The sequence below is a fragment of the Phascolarctos cinereus genome, unplaced genomic scaffold (genome assembly GCF_003287225.1).
Source record: "Phascolarctos cinereus isolate Bilbo 61053 unplaced genomic scaffold, phaCin_HiC Scaffold_9;HRSCAF=440, whole genome shotgun sequence".
NCBI classification, from domain to species: domain Eukaryota; kingdom Metazoa; phylum Chordata; class Mammalia; order Diprotodontia; family Phascolarctidae; genus Phascolarctos; species Phascolarctos cinereus.
The window spans coordinates 247,210,390-247,229,526 of NW_027556402.1; the positions used below are offsets into that span (position 1 = coordinate 247,210,390).

The 19,137-nt window shown below is 36.1% G+C and overlaps 1 protein-coding gene across 1 annotated transcript; it reads right to left on the minus strand.

Annotated features, from left to right (window-relative positions):
• Positions 1-11,863: 11,863 nt before the first annotated feature.
• On the minus strand, positions 11,864-12,808 carry LOC110199637 (olfactory receptor 5F1-like). The gene has a single exon (XM_020974517.2). The coding sequence runs from the start codon at positions 12,806-12,808 to the stop codon at positions 11,864-11,866; it is 945 nt and encodes a 314-aa protein (XP_020830176.2).
• Positions 12,809-19,137: the final 6,329 nt, after the last annotated feature.

A 19,137-nucleotide genomic window follows, 5' to 3' on the forward strand; every position in this document is an offset into this window, starting at 1 on the left:
GAAAAATGAGTTTGAAAATCTGACAGTTATAAAGAGCTGCTGACATAAATTCAGATTGAGAAGAGTGTTAAGTGTGTCACTCTAACCTCAGGAACTCATGAAGTTTACTTTTATAAAATGATGGGCTTATTGTTTTGTTCTGTTTTGTTTTTACCTTCATTAAGTATCACCTATCCTCAAAACCCTATGATAAGTGATAGGAATTTAAATGGGCAATTACACAAATAAATATAAAACAGGAAGAGAGATTTCAGCAAGAGAAAAGCATCTAGCAAAATACATTCAGAAACGAGAATAATGAAAAAAATTGTTGGAGTAAAAAAAATGTTAGGTTCAGGGTGTAGTCTTAAATCATCAGATAATCTATGTACTTTAGGATAAATCTCAACCTCTCTGAAATACAATTTCATCAATTTTGGGGTTGAGATTGGACTTTATATTTTTAAAGACACATTCCAACTCTAATTTTAGAATCCAGTAATTCACTTGATAGAATTTGGGGTGGGCAGGGTTACCTTAATTAAAAAAATGATGTTTGAGTAGAACCATTGAGCAAAAGAAGTATTTCTAAATTCATTAAGTCACTCAATCAACAAGCATTTATCGAGCACTTATTACATGCCAGGGCAGCTAGGCAGCGCAGTATAAAGAGCACTAGGCCTGAACTCAGGAAAACTCATCATCATGAGTGAAAATCCAGGCTCAGAAACTTACTACCTGTGCAACCCTGGTCATCACAACTACGTTTGCCTCAGTTTCCTCATCTATAAAATGAGCTACACAGGGAAATAGAAAATCACTCTAGTATCTTTGCAAAAAAAAAAAGAAAGAAAAAGAAAGAAAGACAAGTGAGTTCATAAAGCATCAGGCATGTTTCAAAGTATTGAACAGCAGCAACACTGTATGATGGACACCAAACTTAGCTCAATGGATCCTAAAAAACACATGAAAGCACTTGCATTGTAACTGTAATGTGCTCCTGCCGGGCCTGATATGATCCCTGCAAGCATGCATCTGGAAGGTATAAATAATGAAAAGAGAATTAACAAATGTTGAATTAATTTGAAATTATTATTAGGAAGAACTGGGGTTAATATCTAGATCTGGTCATTATGTGCCCGGTGACTACATGCAATCCACTTGTTCTCTCAAAGACTCTATGATTTGAACTCTAAAATGAAAGGAATGATATTATTTGTGAGGAGGACCTCGAGGAACACTAACCTTTTTTAATTAAAAAAAAAAGCAATTACACCTGCTGCCAGGAATACCCTGATTCAACTTGTGAAAACTCATGGAAATAAGAATACCTACCCAAACTACAGAACCTCATAGTGGAAATGTCTTCACAATAATCAGATTGATATTAAAAATCACTTTCATGCCATCTTTCCCATCAGGGTACATGGCTTGATCAGTTGGACAACTTCAAGGAGTAAAATTCCTCTCTCCAGCTTCTCTTTCTTAGCTTTCCTCAAAGTTCCTTTGACTAGAGAGTCTGTTTTCTCTTTATAGTAGTTTAATTCCCAGTGCTATTAAACCATCTGGGGTGGGGTGGGGAATCTAGATTTGGTTTGCCTTTCATCTTTAATGGAAATAGAGTGAGAAAATTCTTTGGGAATCTACCTTAGGGGAATCATTCCACCAAAATAAGATTGAATATGGGAATATGAAAAAAAAATGTAGAGGGAAATATAAGCTTTTTTTTTTTTACTTTTTGTTGAAGTACCTTAAAGATAATAGCTTGATTCAGGTCTTCTAAACATTTTATCTTGTGACTTGGAAAAAGCATGATGATAAGCTGATGATTTTTTTTTTAATTAATGCAATATAAGAATATATAGATATCACATTAGGTGATAAATTGTTTTTGATTTATTTCAGTCTTTACAACTCTTCATGACCCCATTTGGGATTTTCTTGGCAAGGGTATTGGGATGCTATCCCATTTTTTTTTTCTCCAGTGTATTTTACAAATGAGGAACTGAAGCCAACAGGATTAAAGTTTTATTCAATAACTTGAATGAAGTATAAATGATAAGCTACAAAATTTATCATTAACACAATTGTAGGATGTATAGACAAAATGTTAGATGTTAAAAGCAGGGTCTAAAAGGACATCAACATTTTATGATATTAGACAAAATTTAGTAAAATTAAATTTAATAGGGAAAATATGAAGTTGTTGACTCTATTCAAAAAGAAATGTGCAAGGGAAATATGCACAGGATGGAAAAATATGTAAAAATATTTTTGGACTTCAAATTCAATTTAAATCAATAAGTAATCTAAGCAGAATTCCCAGGACTACAGTGGTTAGTGTACTACAATATTTTTGTTTGTTAGTTTGTGTCCAGTGTACATTTGGAGGGTTTTTTCAATTATTCTAGGTGAGCTTTTTAGGAAAGACATTCACTACCTGGCAAGCCTCCAAAGCGGACCAATTATGATGAAGAAGGGATGTGAGATGACGTCACAGGACGATAGGCTGAGCGAACTGAGTATGTTTAACCAATAAAAGAGAGGGTTTGCTAGGCAGGTCATGAAGCCTGTCTTTAGGAATTTAAGGGATAGATAAAGTTGTTCCAGTTAAATCATCAGAAAAGAAGCAAGAGAATTCATTTAAATGATAGATTTTTCCTATGTGCAGACAAGGAATTTTATCTTCAGATCAAAAGATATTAAATATAATCATGAAAGGGACAACAGAGGTCATCTATTCTAATCTTCTCGTTTCATAATTGTGGAAACTTAGACCCAAAGATGTAAAGTGCCAGCTAAAGCCACATGTGATGGAACAGAGCTGGGGCTGAGCCCATATCCTCTGATTCCAGATGCAATGTTGATTTGATTATCAATTCCTAATAATAGGAACTATCCCAAGGAGGAATTGAAGGGTTTTTTTTTTCTTTTTGTTGAGGCAATCAGGGTTAAGTGCCATGCCCAGAGTCACACAGCTAGTAAGTGTCATATGTCTCAGGTCAGATTTGAATTCAGATCCTCCTGACTCCAAGGTCAGAGCTTTATCTACTGTACCACCTAGCCGCCTCAGGAATTGAAGGTTTTAAAGAGTTAATGGATTCCTCTGCTACTGGTCCATGTGGAGAACAGATTGGTCTATTTAATTTTTAGCATCAAATAGAAATTTCTGTTTGGAAAGTAATAGCTTTTTATAACACAATTCCTCCCAGCAATCTTACCTTTCTTCCACTTTAATCCCATCCATCAACTCTACAATTTGGTTACGCTTGGTTAGATACAATGTCTGGGAAATGCCACTCCAATTATGGCCTCCATATCTTTGCACAGACTTTTTGACATACCTGGAGTGTTCTTTTTTCCTCTTAGGTTCCCCACTTTCAATTAAGTTTTAGGCAAGTTAAAATATTTTGGAGATAGCATGTTTCCCAGAGCTAAGGCCAGCAAGCAGGCTGTGGCCTGTATTTATAACAATAATCCTTTGCACTCTGGTTGACTGAGGGATTTCATTTCCACTTTTCCCCAGGGCCATCTATCACATATTCACAATTCCTGTTCCTTATCACTGAAAGGTACAACACTCCTGTTCCTGCCCCACAGGTTGGGGCCAGTCTCCAAGACTTGAGACAATACTGTTTCCACAGGACCAGTGAGAAGAGTAACTCAAGACTTAAAAATGATTATATCATGGTCTTGGCCAGGATGTATATAAAACCTGTCTTTAATCCAACATATTAAGCCTTCCTTCTTAGAAGGGGAGACTTCCATATGCATACATCATTTTTCTCACTGTGAAATTAATTAAATTCTGTTTTATGCTCTGACTTTGCTATCTCTAGCCTGCTATTTGTTCGGCTCTGACCACCTACAGGTTAGAGGCCAGTTCTGATCCAGTTCATGTACAAAATCATACTTTCTGCAGCAGGCTTCTCCTGCTGTCACCATTGTTGGAGGTTCTACTATCTTCCCCTGTGAAACTGTCTTCCATCTACTCTGTTTATTTCAAGTATCTATTTGCATGTTGACTCCTCTAAAACAACATGAGATCCTTGAGATAATGGCCTGTTTTCATGATTCTTTTCTCCTTTATAAGGTACAAAGAGCTTTGCCCAGTACCTGAAATGTAAAAAGTGTTTAGAGAAGTTCATTAGGGTGTGTCTAGGCGTTGAAAGCCAGTTTACCTATCAATTTTAGGATTGTGTTTATTTTGTTATATTGGATTTGGTTTCAATCCACAACGACATTCCAGAGATATTCAGTGAGTCTACACATTTTACCGAAGTATCTAACTTCTTGCTGATGCCCTAGACTTCTTTAGGTCAATTTTAACTCAAGTGGATAAATCCAAATTATGAATAATCCATTTAACTCAATCAACTGACATCTGGCAACTGCATAAAGTGAAGTACCATATTTTGCAAATGCAGATTGTATAACTCAAATTATCTGTTAGAACCTATTGACTGGTATTATCAGGGTATGCTACAAACTTAATCTCCATGGTCAGTGCTGTAAAAACTCCCATGTGTGCTAGTGTAGATAATGTGCGATTGTTGGCTGACATAATCAAGCTCAGCATGTTTAGAAACTTGTTATCTATCCCTAAGTGAATTGTCATTTCCAAAAGCTGTGTCTTGTCTCAGTAAGCTTCTCAAAAACTCAAAAACTTCTCCTCTAAAATACAAACAATGACCAAGCATCCAAAAAGACTAATTATTTTATTTTATTTTTACATTTTATTAATGGTCTTTTATTTACATAATAATCATTCCTCATCTACCCTACAGATCAAGGCCAATATTGTGATGAAGAAAAACCATTAAAGAAAAAAGAATTCTAGCGCAGACCACTTGTCTGATGCTGTGAAAAACAATCTGTCATAACAAACTCGTCACTTTGCTCTGAGTTAGGAATCATTGTTCATTATTACTTTTCCAGGATCCATTAGCTTTTCCACTTATCAAAATTCAAATTCATTTTGGAATTTTTTAAATACCCAATGTTGTATTCATTGTCTATTCTATTATTTCAATTCTGCTTCTATTTATTGAATAAATCTAAATTATTCTGAATTTCTTTTAATTTCTCATATTCATCATTCTTTACTGTTCAGCATTAGTCCATTACATTCATTAACTATTAATTCTCTACCCCCTCATGTCCCTTTCCACATTGAATGGTTTATGATGGGCATCACCATTGAATATAATCTAGCAACCACATTGCCATGATACAAAGTATGGTTTCAATGAAGTCTCACATAGGTTTAGCTCTCTGTCTTATAGAATATGATGGGGGCAGCGATGTGGTGCAGCAGATAGAGCAGTGGCCTTGCAGTCAGGAGGACCTCAGTTCAAATCTGACCTCAGACACATAATACTCACTAGCTGTGTGACTCTGGACAAGTCACTTAACCCCAATTGCCTCACAAAAAAAAAAATGATGATTCTCAGGAAAGAATCACATAATTAGAATGTTTTCTGACTCTCCAGCTGAAGGCATCTGTAGGATCAAAAAGTGAAAATAGAAGGCTGATGGATGAGATGCTGAAACAAAGAAATGAATTTTCAGGGTAGGAAAAATACTCTTTTTGTGATTTCATATTAATTGTTCTGAAAGGACTTTTTGGAGGGAAGAGTGAAGAAAATTGAGAGAAACAAAGAATAGAAATATTGATACTAAAAATGATAAAAAAAGGGACACAAAAAATTATAAAGTATCAAGGGACTAATAAAATTAAACAGAAGAGGAGAAGAGACAGAAAGGGACACAAACAAGTAGTGCAGAATTGAAAATATTATGCTAAATTTAAATTTTACAGTATACAAAACAGAAACAGAAACTTAATAAAGTAATGATTTTGGCCTCATAGAAAGTTTTTTTTTCTTTGTATATGTTAATGTTAATGATTACTGATAGTTCTCAAATTCATAATAATGTTTTAAATATTATTATTATATAAAATTCATTCAATTTCTTTCAGGACAATGAAATAAGTGAGAAAAGAGCTGAATTTATGGATTTAAATTACTTCTTATACAATGATATGCTTTGGACACTAAAAATATTTTGATAGGTACTTTGAAATTCAGTAAGTACCTAAATTTTCTTAGTGATTTAGTATATTTAAATTTATTTGCCTCACACAGAGACAAACACGAACACACATCATAACAGTCACTTTTAAAAAGCATCAGGATTCTTCATTCATGTATTCTAATATATTTACCTCCGATGATAATAATTAGTGCATATACTATTCTTTCATACTCCTGTTTTTATTAGTTCACAAAAGGCACGCCAAATCTCTTTTGATTTCTCATACTTATTATTCATAATCTGTTTTAAGTAGCATTTAACATTAACACACAATTAATTTACAAGCTATTTTTTCCATTCTACTATTTTGCTATTTTTTACATTGCATATTAATTGTTCCTATTGAAATTTTTTCATAAAACAAGTGAAAAGCTAGCTCCTTTTTTATAACACTTGCAGCATATGTTACAAACAGCAAAGTTACTGGGATAAAGGGTATGAATTTTATAAATGTTGATGGTGATGAAGATGATGATGATTGAGAAGCTTTGACTCTGCTAGCTTGATTTCCACCTTGGTTTTAATGTTATGCTTTGACAACTCTGCTAAAGAACTTTTCTTAATAAGTTGGAACATCTTTGAAAGCTTTTTATCTTCTTTTGTTATTGATCACGCATTTAAAAACACCCTCTAATTTGATTATTTCTATTACATTGAAATTTTTAAAAGTCAACATTTATGTATAAAATACCTTGATATGCCAAGCTCTCCTACAGGTTGTTGGAATAGAATTAAAAATAATGTCACAAAACCTAATTAGAAGTCAGAAAGTGCTTAAATTCTAATGATAAAGACAAGGAACATATATACACATGTATGTACCTACTTAGAAATGTTAATATATGTACATATATAGTGTGCCTATATTCATACGTAGTCATAAATGTTATACATACAAAGTTGATAAATAGTAATATATATACAACTGTGTTAAATGTGACCTAGTTTGGGAGTGAGAGTACCAGCCATTGGGAGGATCTGGAAAGGCTTCATGCAAAAGATGGTCTCTGAACTGCAAATTAAAGGAAAAGAGGAAGTCTACGAAGTTTATGTAAAGAGAGAGAGAGAGAGAGAGAGAGAGAGAGAGAGAGAGAGAGAGAGAGAGAGAGAGATACCATTATGTCCATGAAGGATGAATGATGAAAGGCATGGTCATAGGCAATAGGATGTCCTATAGGAGAAATAAAGAAATGGTTAGTTTACCCGGATCTCTGCGAGGGCAATGCAATGAGGCTAGAAAGACAGATTGAGCTGAGATTTGTGAAAGGCTTAAAAGTTTAAAAAAGATGAGAAATGGAGCCAAGATGGCAGAGAAAAAGTAGAGGCACAACTGAAGTCTTTCCTAAACCACTCCAAACAACTTTAAATAATGCTTTGAAAAAAGTGTGGCATGGCAAAACCCACCCAAAATGTGGTAAAATAAATTTCCAGCCCAGGAGAACTTAGAAGGCCAGCAGGAAAGGTCTGATGTACCAGGGTGCGCAGCACAGACAATGTTTCCGGAAAAAATAAATAAAACAAACAAACAAATACATAATAGACGTTAAGGATCACTGAATGAGGATTACAGTGGCAGGAGTTTTCGTTTCCAGACCTCTCAACCCCTAGATGGCAACTGGAGTAAGACAACCGGTAAGAAGGAAGTCGCAACATCCCCTTTGCTGTCCCCAGGGTTAGGACTCTGCAGCATCGCCAGCGTTTGGAGCTGACTCACAGCTGCCGAGCCAGAAAATGCGCCAGCAAGCCAAGTCTGTGGACGCAGGGAAGCTGGCACCCTGCTCACAATTCCAGGGCAGAAGACAGTGCCTGTGGTCGCTGACAGAGCAGACACAAGCCAGGACAGCGGTCAGCCTACCTCTCCCTAAACTATACCACCTCGCAAGAACTGAAAATGTGCGCGTCCCCAGAATCATTTCTGAAACAGCCACAACAAACAAGCCAGCCAACAAAGCAATCCTGAAGCTTGGAACACTGCCCACCGCGCTCTGGAAACAGTGCTTGAATTTAATATAGAGTTGAAAGTTAAAAAAAAAAAACAGGCTGAAAAATGAGAGAAAAAAGAAAAGAAAAGAAAAGCGTTTCCTGACGATAGAGCGCTGGTAGGCCAACAAGGCAGATCTCCAAGCACCCTCAGTGTCTAACTGGGAGCGAGGCCGGGCCCTTTCTGGAGCTGGCGCCTCCAGCAGGGCAGCGGCGGCGGCCCTCTCTTTCTGGGCCCAGACAGAAGAATGCTGATCCTGAAGGCCCCGTTTTCTTCCCCCGCCTTTCCTTTCCCTCCCTGTGCCCGTCCTGGTCTGGTCGGAGCATGGGGAAATGCCTCCCTATTCGCACGTTGGACGTGTTCACACCGACCCCGGCCGCTCCGTACGGGACAGTGCCGGGCAGGGTGGAGCGGAGCGCAGGTGGCTGAGCCTCCCTGCCCCCGCCTCCCACACCCATCCACGCACCCATCTACAGACACACCCGCCCTTTCCCGGGACTGGGATTTCTTCTGTGCTCCTCCTTCCCCGGACTGAGCTACCCTGCTGCCAACACCTGCTTCTTTGTCTCTGCCCCTCTGCAATGGGACCAGGGTTCCTGTGCTCTCATCTCCCCCCTCCCCCACTACAACTCAAAAGCGTTGAGTGTGTGTCTTGATCCGAAGAACTCAGCTTCGATTGACTTCCGTTTGGGGATATTCTGTATCCCCACCACCCCTTCTTTCTACCTTCTGCTCAGTCAAGACTGGTCCCCAGGGTGGAGATGAGAGCAGACTTTTCACTGGGAGTGGAAGGGGGCAGTCCAATACCCACCCCTTACCCCTCCTGCCCTCTCCACACTCTGGCATTTCTGAGTATCAGACTGGAACAGGGCTGGGCTGGAGCCTGGGGTGTCAGGCCCAGATTGAGAGGTAGCTAGGGGGGAGGGAGAGGGCCTCATTCATCTGTTTCCCTGCTGCTCAGGAGATCTAGGGAGAAGGAGGGGATTTGACAATCCTATTAAATCCCCCCTTCCTTGGCCCGCGATTTTTGCCTTTGGGATGCATGTTTTGCAAGGATTTTTCCTCCCAGCCCCCCCCATCCCTCCTTTCAGACTGCCACCCCCTCCCCCTAGGAGCTGGTCACAGCTTTCCTCCGTTCACACTCTACCTCTGAACACATTTTGTTGGTTTTCTTTTTCTAAATGATTTTGTTCTTACATTCTGTGGCTTCCAGACTCAGCCATGCAGTTTTGTTGGTTGCCACGTTCACCTGCCCTCTACCCCTCCTCCATCTGACCCTGCTCATCCTCCCCAAACCATCACAGAGAGGGCTTGGGGAGATAGTGGATGCCAGGCCTAGTTTACTAAAAAGTGACATTGTTTGGGGAGCTGGGCCCCAGGGAGCTGCCCAACCCCACTTCTGTCAGTCCCTCCTTTGGTAATCTTCAAGTTGGGAGCGTTAAGGGAAGGAGGTCCAGCCGAAGTGGGGGAAGGGGTGGTCCCAGACTGTCATGAGCCCCCCCACTCTGCTTTCCTGTTTGCAGTTACTTGAATAAAAATTAATTCCTTTTTTCTGGAAAAAAAAAACCACACTCAGAAGATTCCTACATCCAAAGGCTCAAAGAAAAATACGATTTGGTCTCAGGCCATGGAAGAGCTCAAAAATATTTTAAAAATCAAGTAAGAGAGATGGAGAAAAAAATGAGAGGAGAAATGAGAGTGATACAAGAAATCATAAAAAAAAAAAAAGAATCAACAGCTTGGTAAAGAAGGCACCAAAAAATACTGAAGAAAACACTAAAAAAGTAGAATAGGCCAAATGTTAAAACAAGTACAAAAAATCGAATGGAGAAAATAATGCCTTGAAGAACAGATTTGGCCAAATAGGGGGAAAAAAATATACAGAAATTGACTGAAGAGAAAAACTCCTTAAAAAGCAGAATTGGCCAAATGGAAAAAGAGGTTAAAATTGCCTGAAGAAAAGGAATCATTACCAAAGTAAAATTGACTAAATGGAAAAGGAGGTGCAAAAAATTCTGAAGAAAATAATTGATTAAAAATTAGAATTGGGAAGGTAGACGCTAATAATTTTATGAGACATCAAGAAACCATAAAACAAAATCAAAAGAATGAAAAAAAGGAGAAAATGTGAAACACTAAATTATAAAATAGATGAAATAGCGGAATTTTTATTTTGTCATCAGGGCAATCAAACATCACTGAAATTGGTCAAATAGAGGAGTGAAATGATCAAGACTGTGTTAAAGAAAAACAGTGTGAGTTTATAGAATGGAAAAGACAATATGTGAAATCAATTGGAAACTGCTTCTAATAATCTGTACGAGAGTTGTTTTAAGCTCAAACTAAGGTAGTATCTGGATAAAATGATTCAGATCTGAGAAAAACTGAAAGTAGAAGTTTAAAGAAGCTTTGGTAAATATTATATGATGAAGATAAAAAATGGTAAAATCCGACAACTTTACATGAGATGAGAAAGATGTAGGATAATGTCAAAATTATGAACCTGGTAGACTGGAAAAATGGGAGTGGCTTTGACAAAAATAGGGAAGGTTGGAAGAGGAGAGGGTATTGAGAACTGGATAATGAGGTTAACCTTGGATATATTGAGTGTAAGATGTTGGGGACATCCAATTTGAAACATCCAATAAGAAATTTTAGATTTTGTTCATTCAGTTAAACATGAAAGTGATGCATATAACTCTTACACAAAAACAGGCATAAAAATCAAAAATTATTTTCATTTATTAAATATTAACTAAAGAGTAAAAAGCAAAAGTATATGCTATTTTTTGAGAATGTTTTCATTTAACCACTGAAACATTTTGGTGTTTTTGTCTATTACTTCAAGGTATTTTTCTTTTTTTCTTTATAATTCTGGAGATTTGGAAGTATGTGTCAGCAAAACCTATTTAGCATTTTTCTTTCCTGTTTTAGAGGCCTATGTATACTCACTAATTGCAAAAATGGTCTGATTTTGTCTATTCTGGAAAATTTTCTCTAATGTTTACAATATATAATTTGCAGATTAGTTATTACTATCATCTTAGATATGAGTGCTAATTATAAAATAAATATGTTCAGATTGTTATGTGTCTGATAGGGAAGACTGAAGATCAATTTATTTATGTCAAAAATGGACAAAAGCAGTTGAAAAATTACCCATTTCCATTTAGCATTAATCTATCAATCCAAAAATACATATGGAAAGATGAAACTTAGGAACATTTCAATCAGTTTAATAAATATAGTAACTTCTACTAAAAAAGCTACTAGAATTTCTTTCATTATCATTTTGTTCTGTATTAAATTTGAGATTTAAAACATTGGCTGATACCTGCTGTGAAAGATTCAATTGTTGATCTTTTATAATACGTCAACTGCAAAAAACAAAAAACTCTTGATTCCATATTTAAAAGTCCTGTTGTTGTCCTAGAGTATGTAGCCAGATCAAACACATAATGGTGGCAATTCTCTATAAAGTTTGCACAAATTTCAGGGATATTATCTTGGATTTCCCCTAGTATTAGAAACATAAGTTCACTTCTCAAACATGCATCTTTCCATTCACTTTAGTTTTTTTTTTTTCATTTATTGATTTGTGTATTTATTAGTTTCACTGTTGTGGCTTTCATTGGCATGGTATTTTGCAGAATCCTTGCAATTAGACTCCACTCTTTAATGAAAAAACAAAGCAAAACAAAACAAACAAAAAAAAAACCCTTTCAGCCTGTTTCAATAAATTGAGGATACAATAGAGTCTTCCAAATAGCCATATGCTTAGTTTACTTATTATCCTAAGAACAATCATATAAATGTTGGGATTCTTTTTCTAGTGATAGCATTCTTTAAAGCTCTCTTCACTTCTTCATTTCTCAGACTGTAGATTAAAGGATTCAACATTGGGATAACCACTGTGTAGAATACAGATATCACTTTTCCTTGAGTTGGGGAATAGCTTGAACTTGGACACAAATAAGTAACAATCACAGTTCCATAAAATATAACAATGGCTGTAATATGAGAAGCACAGGTTGAGAATGCTTTGCGCCTCCCTTCAACTGAATTCAAGCGTAGAATGGAGAAGAGGATGCAGACATAAGAGGTAAGGATGATCAGAAATGTTCCTAACATGTTTATCCCAGCACAAATGAAAATGATAGTTTCATTCATTTGAGTATCAGAGCAAGAAAGTTTGAGGATTGGGGGACTGTCACAGAAAAAGTGATGGACGACATTGGAGTCACAGAAGGATAAGCTACTTATGTAACTGGTATGAATAATCGAGTTCAGGAATCCTGCTGTGAAGGCCCCCGTGGCCATCTTCAGGCACACTGTCCTTGACATTATAACCGGGTAAAGGAGGGGATTACAGATGGCCACATAGCGGTCATATGCCATCAATCCAAACAGGATACACTCAGTAGTTGATAAAGCAATAAAGACATACATCTGCAGAAAGCAGCCAGTAAAAGAGATGACTTTTCTTTTAGACAATAAGTCAGCTAACATCTTGGGAGTAATAGTTGAAGAGTAAAAAACATCAGTCAAAGATAAATTGGTCAGAAAGAAATACATAGGTGTGTGGAGTTGAAAATCTATCATGATCAATGTAATCATTCCTGCATTTCCCATAGTTGTGAGAATGTAAATCACCAAAAATAATACAAAAAGTATAACTTGAAGTTCAGGTGAGTCTGTTAACCCTAGCAAGATGAATTCAGTCACTGCAGTATGGTTTTCCACAGACATTTATTCTGAATATCATCACAGTCACACATTGGAAAATCCTGGGATTTAAAAAGTAAATGGAAGAGGGAATCATTCAATTGTAAATTAATTTTGAGGATCTCACAATTACAAGGAGCTGGTGGCATAAATTCCGATTGAGAGGGATCTAAGTGTTTTTCTTTAACCTTCACAACTCAATAGGTATGTGTTTATAAAATTATGGGCTTATTTTTTTCTTTACTTTTATTAAGCATGTGCTACCATGACCCTATACTTTGTGCTAGCAATTTAAAGACAATTACTCAAATAAATATAAAAGAAAAAGATATTTCCAAAAGAAAGGGACAGGGGAAATATGGCAAGAAAGTTTAGAATGACGAAAGATTTATTTCAGTAGAAAAATCACATAATTTAGATTCAGAGGGGGTATTTTTAAATCATCATATCACTTATGTATTCTGGGATAAATTACAACCTCTTTGGGATACAGTTTCATCATTTTGAGGAGGTTGGACTGAATGTTTTTTAAAGATGCATTCCACCTCTCATTCTATGATACTATAATCTGCTTGCTAGAATTTAGAGTGGTCAGGGTTCTCTAAACTAAAGAACCTTTCAGGAAAAGAATTACTTCTACAAGTCATTAAATCACTCAAAATAAAAGCGTTTAGTGATAACTTACTACCTGACAGAGGCTGGTAAGGGACACGATGGATAGACAACTGGGCTTGGAATCAGAAGGATTCATCTTGACAAGTTCAAATCCAGCCTCCTATACTTACAAGTTGCATGAGCCTGGGCCAGTCACATAACCCAATTTGTCTCAGTTTCCTCATCTGTAAAATGAGCTAGAGAAGAATATATGAAACCACTCCAGTAACTTCGGCAAGAAAACTCCAAGTGGGTTCACAAACTGTCAGTCACAGCTGAAACTGCTGAACAGCAGCAACTCTATGTGCCAGGCACTACCTTTTGTTCAAGACACGAAAACACTTTGCTTGTCGCTGCAATCTGCTGCTGCCTACCTTGACACTACTTTCCCTGAAGGCATGTGTCTGGGAGGCATGACAAAACTAAAATGTATTCAGAAATATGAAATTAATGTGAAATAATCAGGAGGAAGGACGGGATTTGATATCCTGATCTAACATTATGAACGTGGTGACTGTTTTGTAACCAACTTGCTCTCTCAAAGCCTCAGTCTCTTGAACTGTAAAATAAATGGAATGTTGTCTTCACTAACTATCATTTGTGAGAAGGAGCTCTGGGAAAAACTTTTTTTTTTGTTAAAAAAAAACCAGTTGCTACTGCTGCCAGGAACTGTGGTTTCAACTCTCAAAAAGCCAATTTAAGGTGTGGAAGAAAAAAATACATACCCAAACTACGAGACCTCATAATGCAAATGATATCTTCCCAATAATCCAAATACCTACGAAAAGTAAGTTCCCCACTCTCCATCCCATAAAGACACAGGGCTTGATCAGTTTCACGGCTTCATGGAGTCCTATTCTTTTCTGCATTTGCTCATAGTTAGCTTTCTTCAAACTTTCCTTCAACTACAGATTCCTTTTTTTTTTTTTATAGGAGCTTAATTCCCTGGGAAATTAAACCTTCTGGGAGAAAATCTATGTGTGTTTTGCCTTCCAACTTCAATTAAAATACAGTCAGAAAGCTCTTTGGGCATCTTCTTTTGGGAAATCATTCCACCAAAATATGATTTAATATAGGAAGTGAAAAGATAGTAAAGCATAAGTTCTTTGCTTTTGGAGGAATGCTTTAGGTATACTTGCTTGATTTAAGGCCACTTAACGATTTAATCAATGACTTGGAAAAAGCATTAACTGATTAACTGATGAAATATGCCATCAACACAATAACAGGATGCATAGATAACATGTGAAATAATAAGACAAGATTCCAAAAAGGAAATCAAGAATTTATAGCATTAGAAAAATTTAGTAAAATTAAATTTAGCAAGGGCCAACATAAAGTTGTAGATTTTTGTTCAACAAACCATTTTGCAAATAAAATGTGAAGAGAGTGGAGAAATTTATATACATATTTTGTGGATTTCAAAGCCAATATAAATCAATGTTCAATCTCATTCTGAAGTAACAGAAGCAGAATTTCTAGGGCCACACTGTTTAGTCATGCATTATTTTTCTTTGGTCAACACACAGTTGGAGTTTTGTGATCATTCCAGGTGAGTATTTTAGAAAAGACATTCATTAGCTGGCAAGCATCCTGAGGAAAATAATGAGAATGGTGTAGGGATTTGAGATTATGGCACATGAAAATAGGTTAAAAATGCTTAACCCATAAAAGAATGGTGGAATGAAGAGTATTTTAAAGTAATTTAAGGGATAGACAGGTTTGTTCCAGTTGGGTTCTGAGAAAAGAACCAGGAGAATTCAATAGAAGTTTAAGACACTTTTTTTTTTTTTTGCTATGTGAAGAGGAGAAATTTCATCATCACATCACAGGATCTTAAATACTATCATGAAAAAGATATCGGGGCAGCTAGGTGGCGAAGTGATTAGAGCACCAGCCTTGGATTTAGGAGGACCTGAGTTCAAATCTAGCCTCAGACACATAACACTTACTAGCTCTGTGACCCTCGGCAAGTCACTTAACCCCATTGGCCAACCCCCCCCCCAAAAAAAAAAAGAGAAGAAAAAGACATCAGAGGCCATCTATTCTAATCTTCATGTTTTGTAGATGCAGAAACTTAAACTCAGAGATGTGAAGTTCTTCCAAAAGACACATAGGAACTAATAGAGATGAGGGTTGAACCCACCTCCACTGATTCCAAATGCAATGCTCATTTCATTGCCATTTTCTAATAATTGGAGCTATCCCAAAAGGAAATAGGGGGTTTAAAAAAGTTTGTGGATTCCGATTTAGTTGAGGTTTTCACACAGGTCTGGATGACCATTTGTCAATTATGAATGAGAGAAGATTGCTTTTCACATATACATTGGCTTACTATTCTCTGAGGTCACTTCCAATTGTGAACAGTCTTCTATTATGATGCGATACTGTTTCACAATGCATTTCCCAAAGAAACATACATCAAAAACCAGATAAATTGTCATTTTCTTGAGGGTTAGTGTTTTTTTTTTGTTTGCTTTCTGTCCTCTCTATCATCATCATCATCATCATCTTCTCATCATTTTCAATTTATCTGATTTGTTTGTACTCAAAGTGCCTCTGGCTGGTACAATGTATTTATTTGTTTATTTACTTGCTTACTTATTTATTTATTTACTTATAGTATAGGCAGTGGGGTTAAGTGACTTGCCCAGGGTCACACAGCTAGTAAGTGTTATGTGTCTGAGACTGGGTTTGAACTCAGGTCCTCCTGAATCCAAGGCCGATGCTCTATCCACTTCGCCACCTAGCTGCCCCTGGCTGGTACAATTTAATCCAAAGCTGTCCTTCAATATTCTCCCTCTTAATATCTCCCAGAATTGGAAATGAGTAAGAGATAAGGAAGCATCTCCTCTAAGACAACATATTTTGCTCTCGCTGATCAGAATCAGTTTGATTTAACAAAAGTCCATCTTTTTAACATGAATAAACTATCAAAGATGCCACATATTTGTAAATAGAATATCCTGCGCTCAGAAGAAGCAGAAGTTAAGATGGCACACGGATCCAAAAGAAAAGAAAAGAAAAAATAATGGCTAGCATAAGTAGATTCAAGTGGTATAAAAATTCAAAAGCATGTGTGAGTGGAAAAGGAGGTGGTAAATACAGTTAGCAAGTGTAAAGGACATTCAGTGAATACTCAAAGTATAGAGATGTAAACCAGGAAATATTAAAAGAACTAGTAGACATTCCTTAGTGCATTGAATGGATATTCTGGTATGTAAACTTTATGTCACAGTAACTCCTCCCACTTTTAAAGAAAAACTAATGATGTGTTCCCCATATTTTTAGTAGAAATATTATCTGAATTATATTCTTACATTGTGTCTGAAAATGGAATTTAAAAGTTATTACATACATTAGGAAAATTAACAAAAGAGGAAAACATATAAAAAATCTATAGCACATAGACTATTATTGGTAAATTTCATTATGATTACTTACATTTATATTTAGCAATCATAACATGTAAATTATATATGTATGCATATATGTACACATATACATTATATATCTATACTATGTGTATTATATATATGTGTGTGTATATGTAAACATGAGTATGTATTTGTCTATGTTCAAGCCAAGTATCTATGTTTGTACATAGACATACATTTATATGTATACATGTGAAAAGCAGACTTCAGCCAACATTTCTTCAACAGCCTCTTTTACAAGTCACTATGAACTTGAAAAACCCCATCAATGGGTAATTAAGTGCAGCTTAAGCACTTTTAATCTGACCATTAGGAAGTATTCTTAAAATTATGCCTTTTCAAATAGCTTGACTATTGAAGTTTTCCTCTCACTTTAGGTTAGGCTCTTTGGATAATTCATGAAAAGCCAAGAAATATTGTAGGTGGCAAAAAGTTGGATGGGATGTAGTGTGTCCCAATGCAGTAATTAGTCATTTTTATACCCATGGAAATATCAATGACTTTGTAGTAAATGCCACTTCAATACTGTAAAATTGTAAGCAGAAAAATTTTTCTTTTGCATTCAGATTGAATATGAAATACTAATTACACAACGGAATAAGATGAAAAACCTAGTAGAATTTATAATTCTTTATGTTTTAAAGAAAAATAGCCTTCTGGGAATCACCGCTCCCCCCCCAAAAAATTCAGACGTTTGTAATCAATATGCGTTTTTTATCTCATGCCTCTATGTGAATTCTTTTTTAGAAAGTAAAGTTTTTTTTTTAATTTGATGATTTTTTTTCCCTAACCAGTGATATGCATAAATAAAAATATAGTTGTGCTAATGGGAAAAGGAAGTTTCTAAATTTTCCCAGGGGCAATGAACATAGTTTGACAATGTTCAAAGGGACTCATCAGAAGAAAAAGAATAAAAATATTGTTGTTATTGCTGCTATGACTTCATTGATGATCTCCTTGTCAATGCAATGATCGTCTATTACAGTGATCCCTATAGAAGTCATTACTCTAACTTTTCTCTGGAACTAAATTAAAAAAAAAACATAAAAAAGTGTCTTTCTTAATGAGTCACTTGGGGCATAAACTTTGAAATGCCTATCGTTAGAAAAACTGAGATTATGTTAGAGAGGAAAATCAGCTAGACTCATTGTTTCTTAGAAATAAAAAAAAACAGCAAAATTAAGAAAATAAATTCTAAGTATGATGGAATCCTAATTTTTTTAAAAAATGTAGTGTGTAACCTGTATTAGATTGTTTGCTATCTTGGGGAGAGGAAAGGGAAGAGAGGAGGGAGAAAAATTTCAAACTCAGAATTTTACCAGAATGAATGTTGAAATCTATCTTTATATGTAATTGAAAAGAATAAAACAAAATACTATTAAGGAAAAAATGTAGGAGAGAAAATTTGAACTTTAATGTCTTAAAATTTGTGTTCCTGTTTTGAAGGCTCACAATGCAGATGGAATTGAGGGGAGGATTGTGTTCTCAGCTTCTCTATTTTACCTGAGTAGAGCACATGGTAATGTTCTAGGGCACGGGTGGGGAACCTGCAGCCTTCAGAGCACTTCGGCCTTCTGGAAACTTAAGTGCGGCCTTTTGACTCAACCCAAATTTTATAGAACAATGCTTCCCTTAACTTTGGCAATGTCTAAATTACCAAAGAGTTCCATGAAATTAAAAAAAAAATAGTAACCTCCAGGTAGGAATTTTTGAAGGTGGCCTGAATCAATTTGCTTCACCTTTAAAAAATAATTCTTAGAAAGATTTAGCAATTTGTTTACTTTCATTTCTCAACAAAGTTTTGAAATCATATATGACAAAGACATAGGATGATAAATTTGGAGTTGGAAGGGATATTAAATAACCATTCAGTAAATTAAACTAAATACAATCATACACACACACACACACACACACACACACACACACACATTTCTGATGACAAAGAAGATGTCCAGAGAAAGCTACAAACCTGCCCAAGGTCAGAGAGGCAGCTGGCAGTGTACAATGGCCTTTCTAAGGGGCACCTTGCAGGTACAAAGATGGATAAAGAGTGCCTGACACAATATCACAGCCATGTGCTTTCAGCCTACCAAACATTCTGTGTATAAGAGTTTTGTCAAAGGACTGCTATGTAACAGGTCTTTGCAAATGCATTATTCTCAAAGTCTCAGCAATTTCCTTCTTCAGCATCAACCAAAAAGCCTCCAAATCCTTCATTTAATTCCTATTTATAATGTTTTTGATGTTTCCTTTAATCTC

What these genes read in the sequence shown, in the direction of transcription:
- LOC110199637 (XM_020974517.2), bottom strand. Translation starts at nt 12,808, where the DNA reads ATGTCTGTGGAAAACCATACTGCAGTGACTGAATTCATCTTGCTAGGG.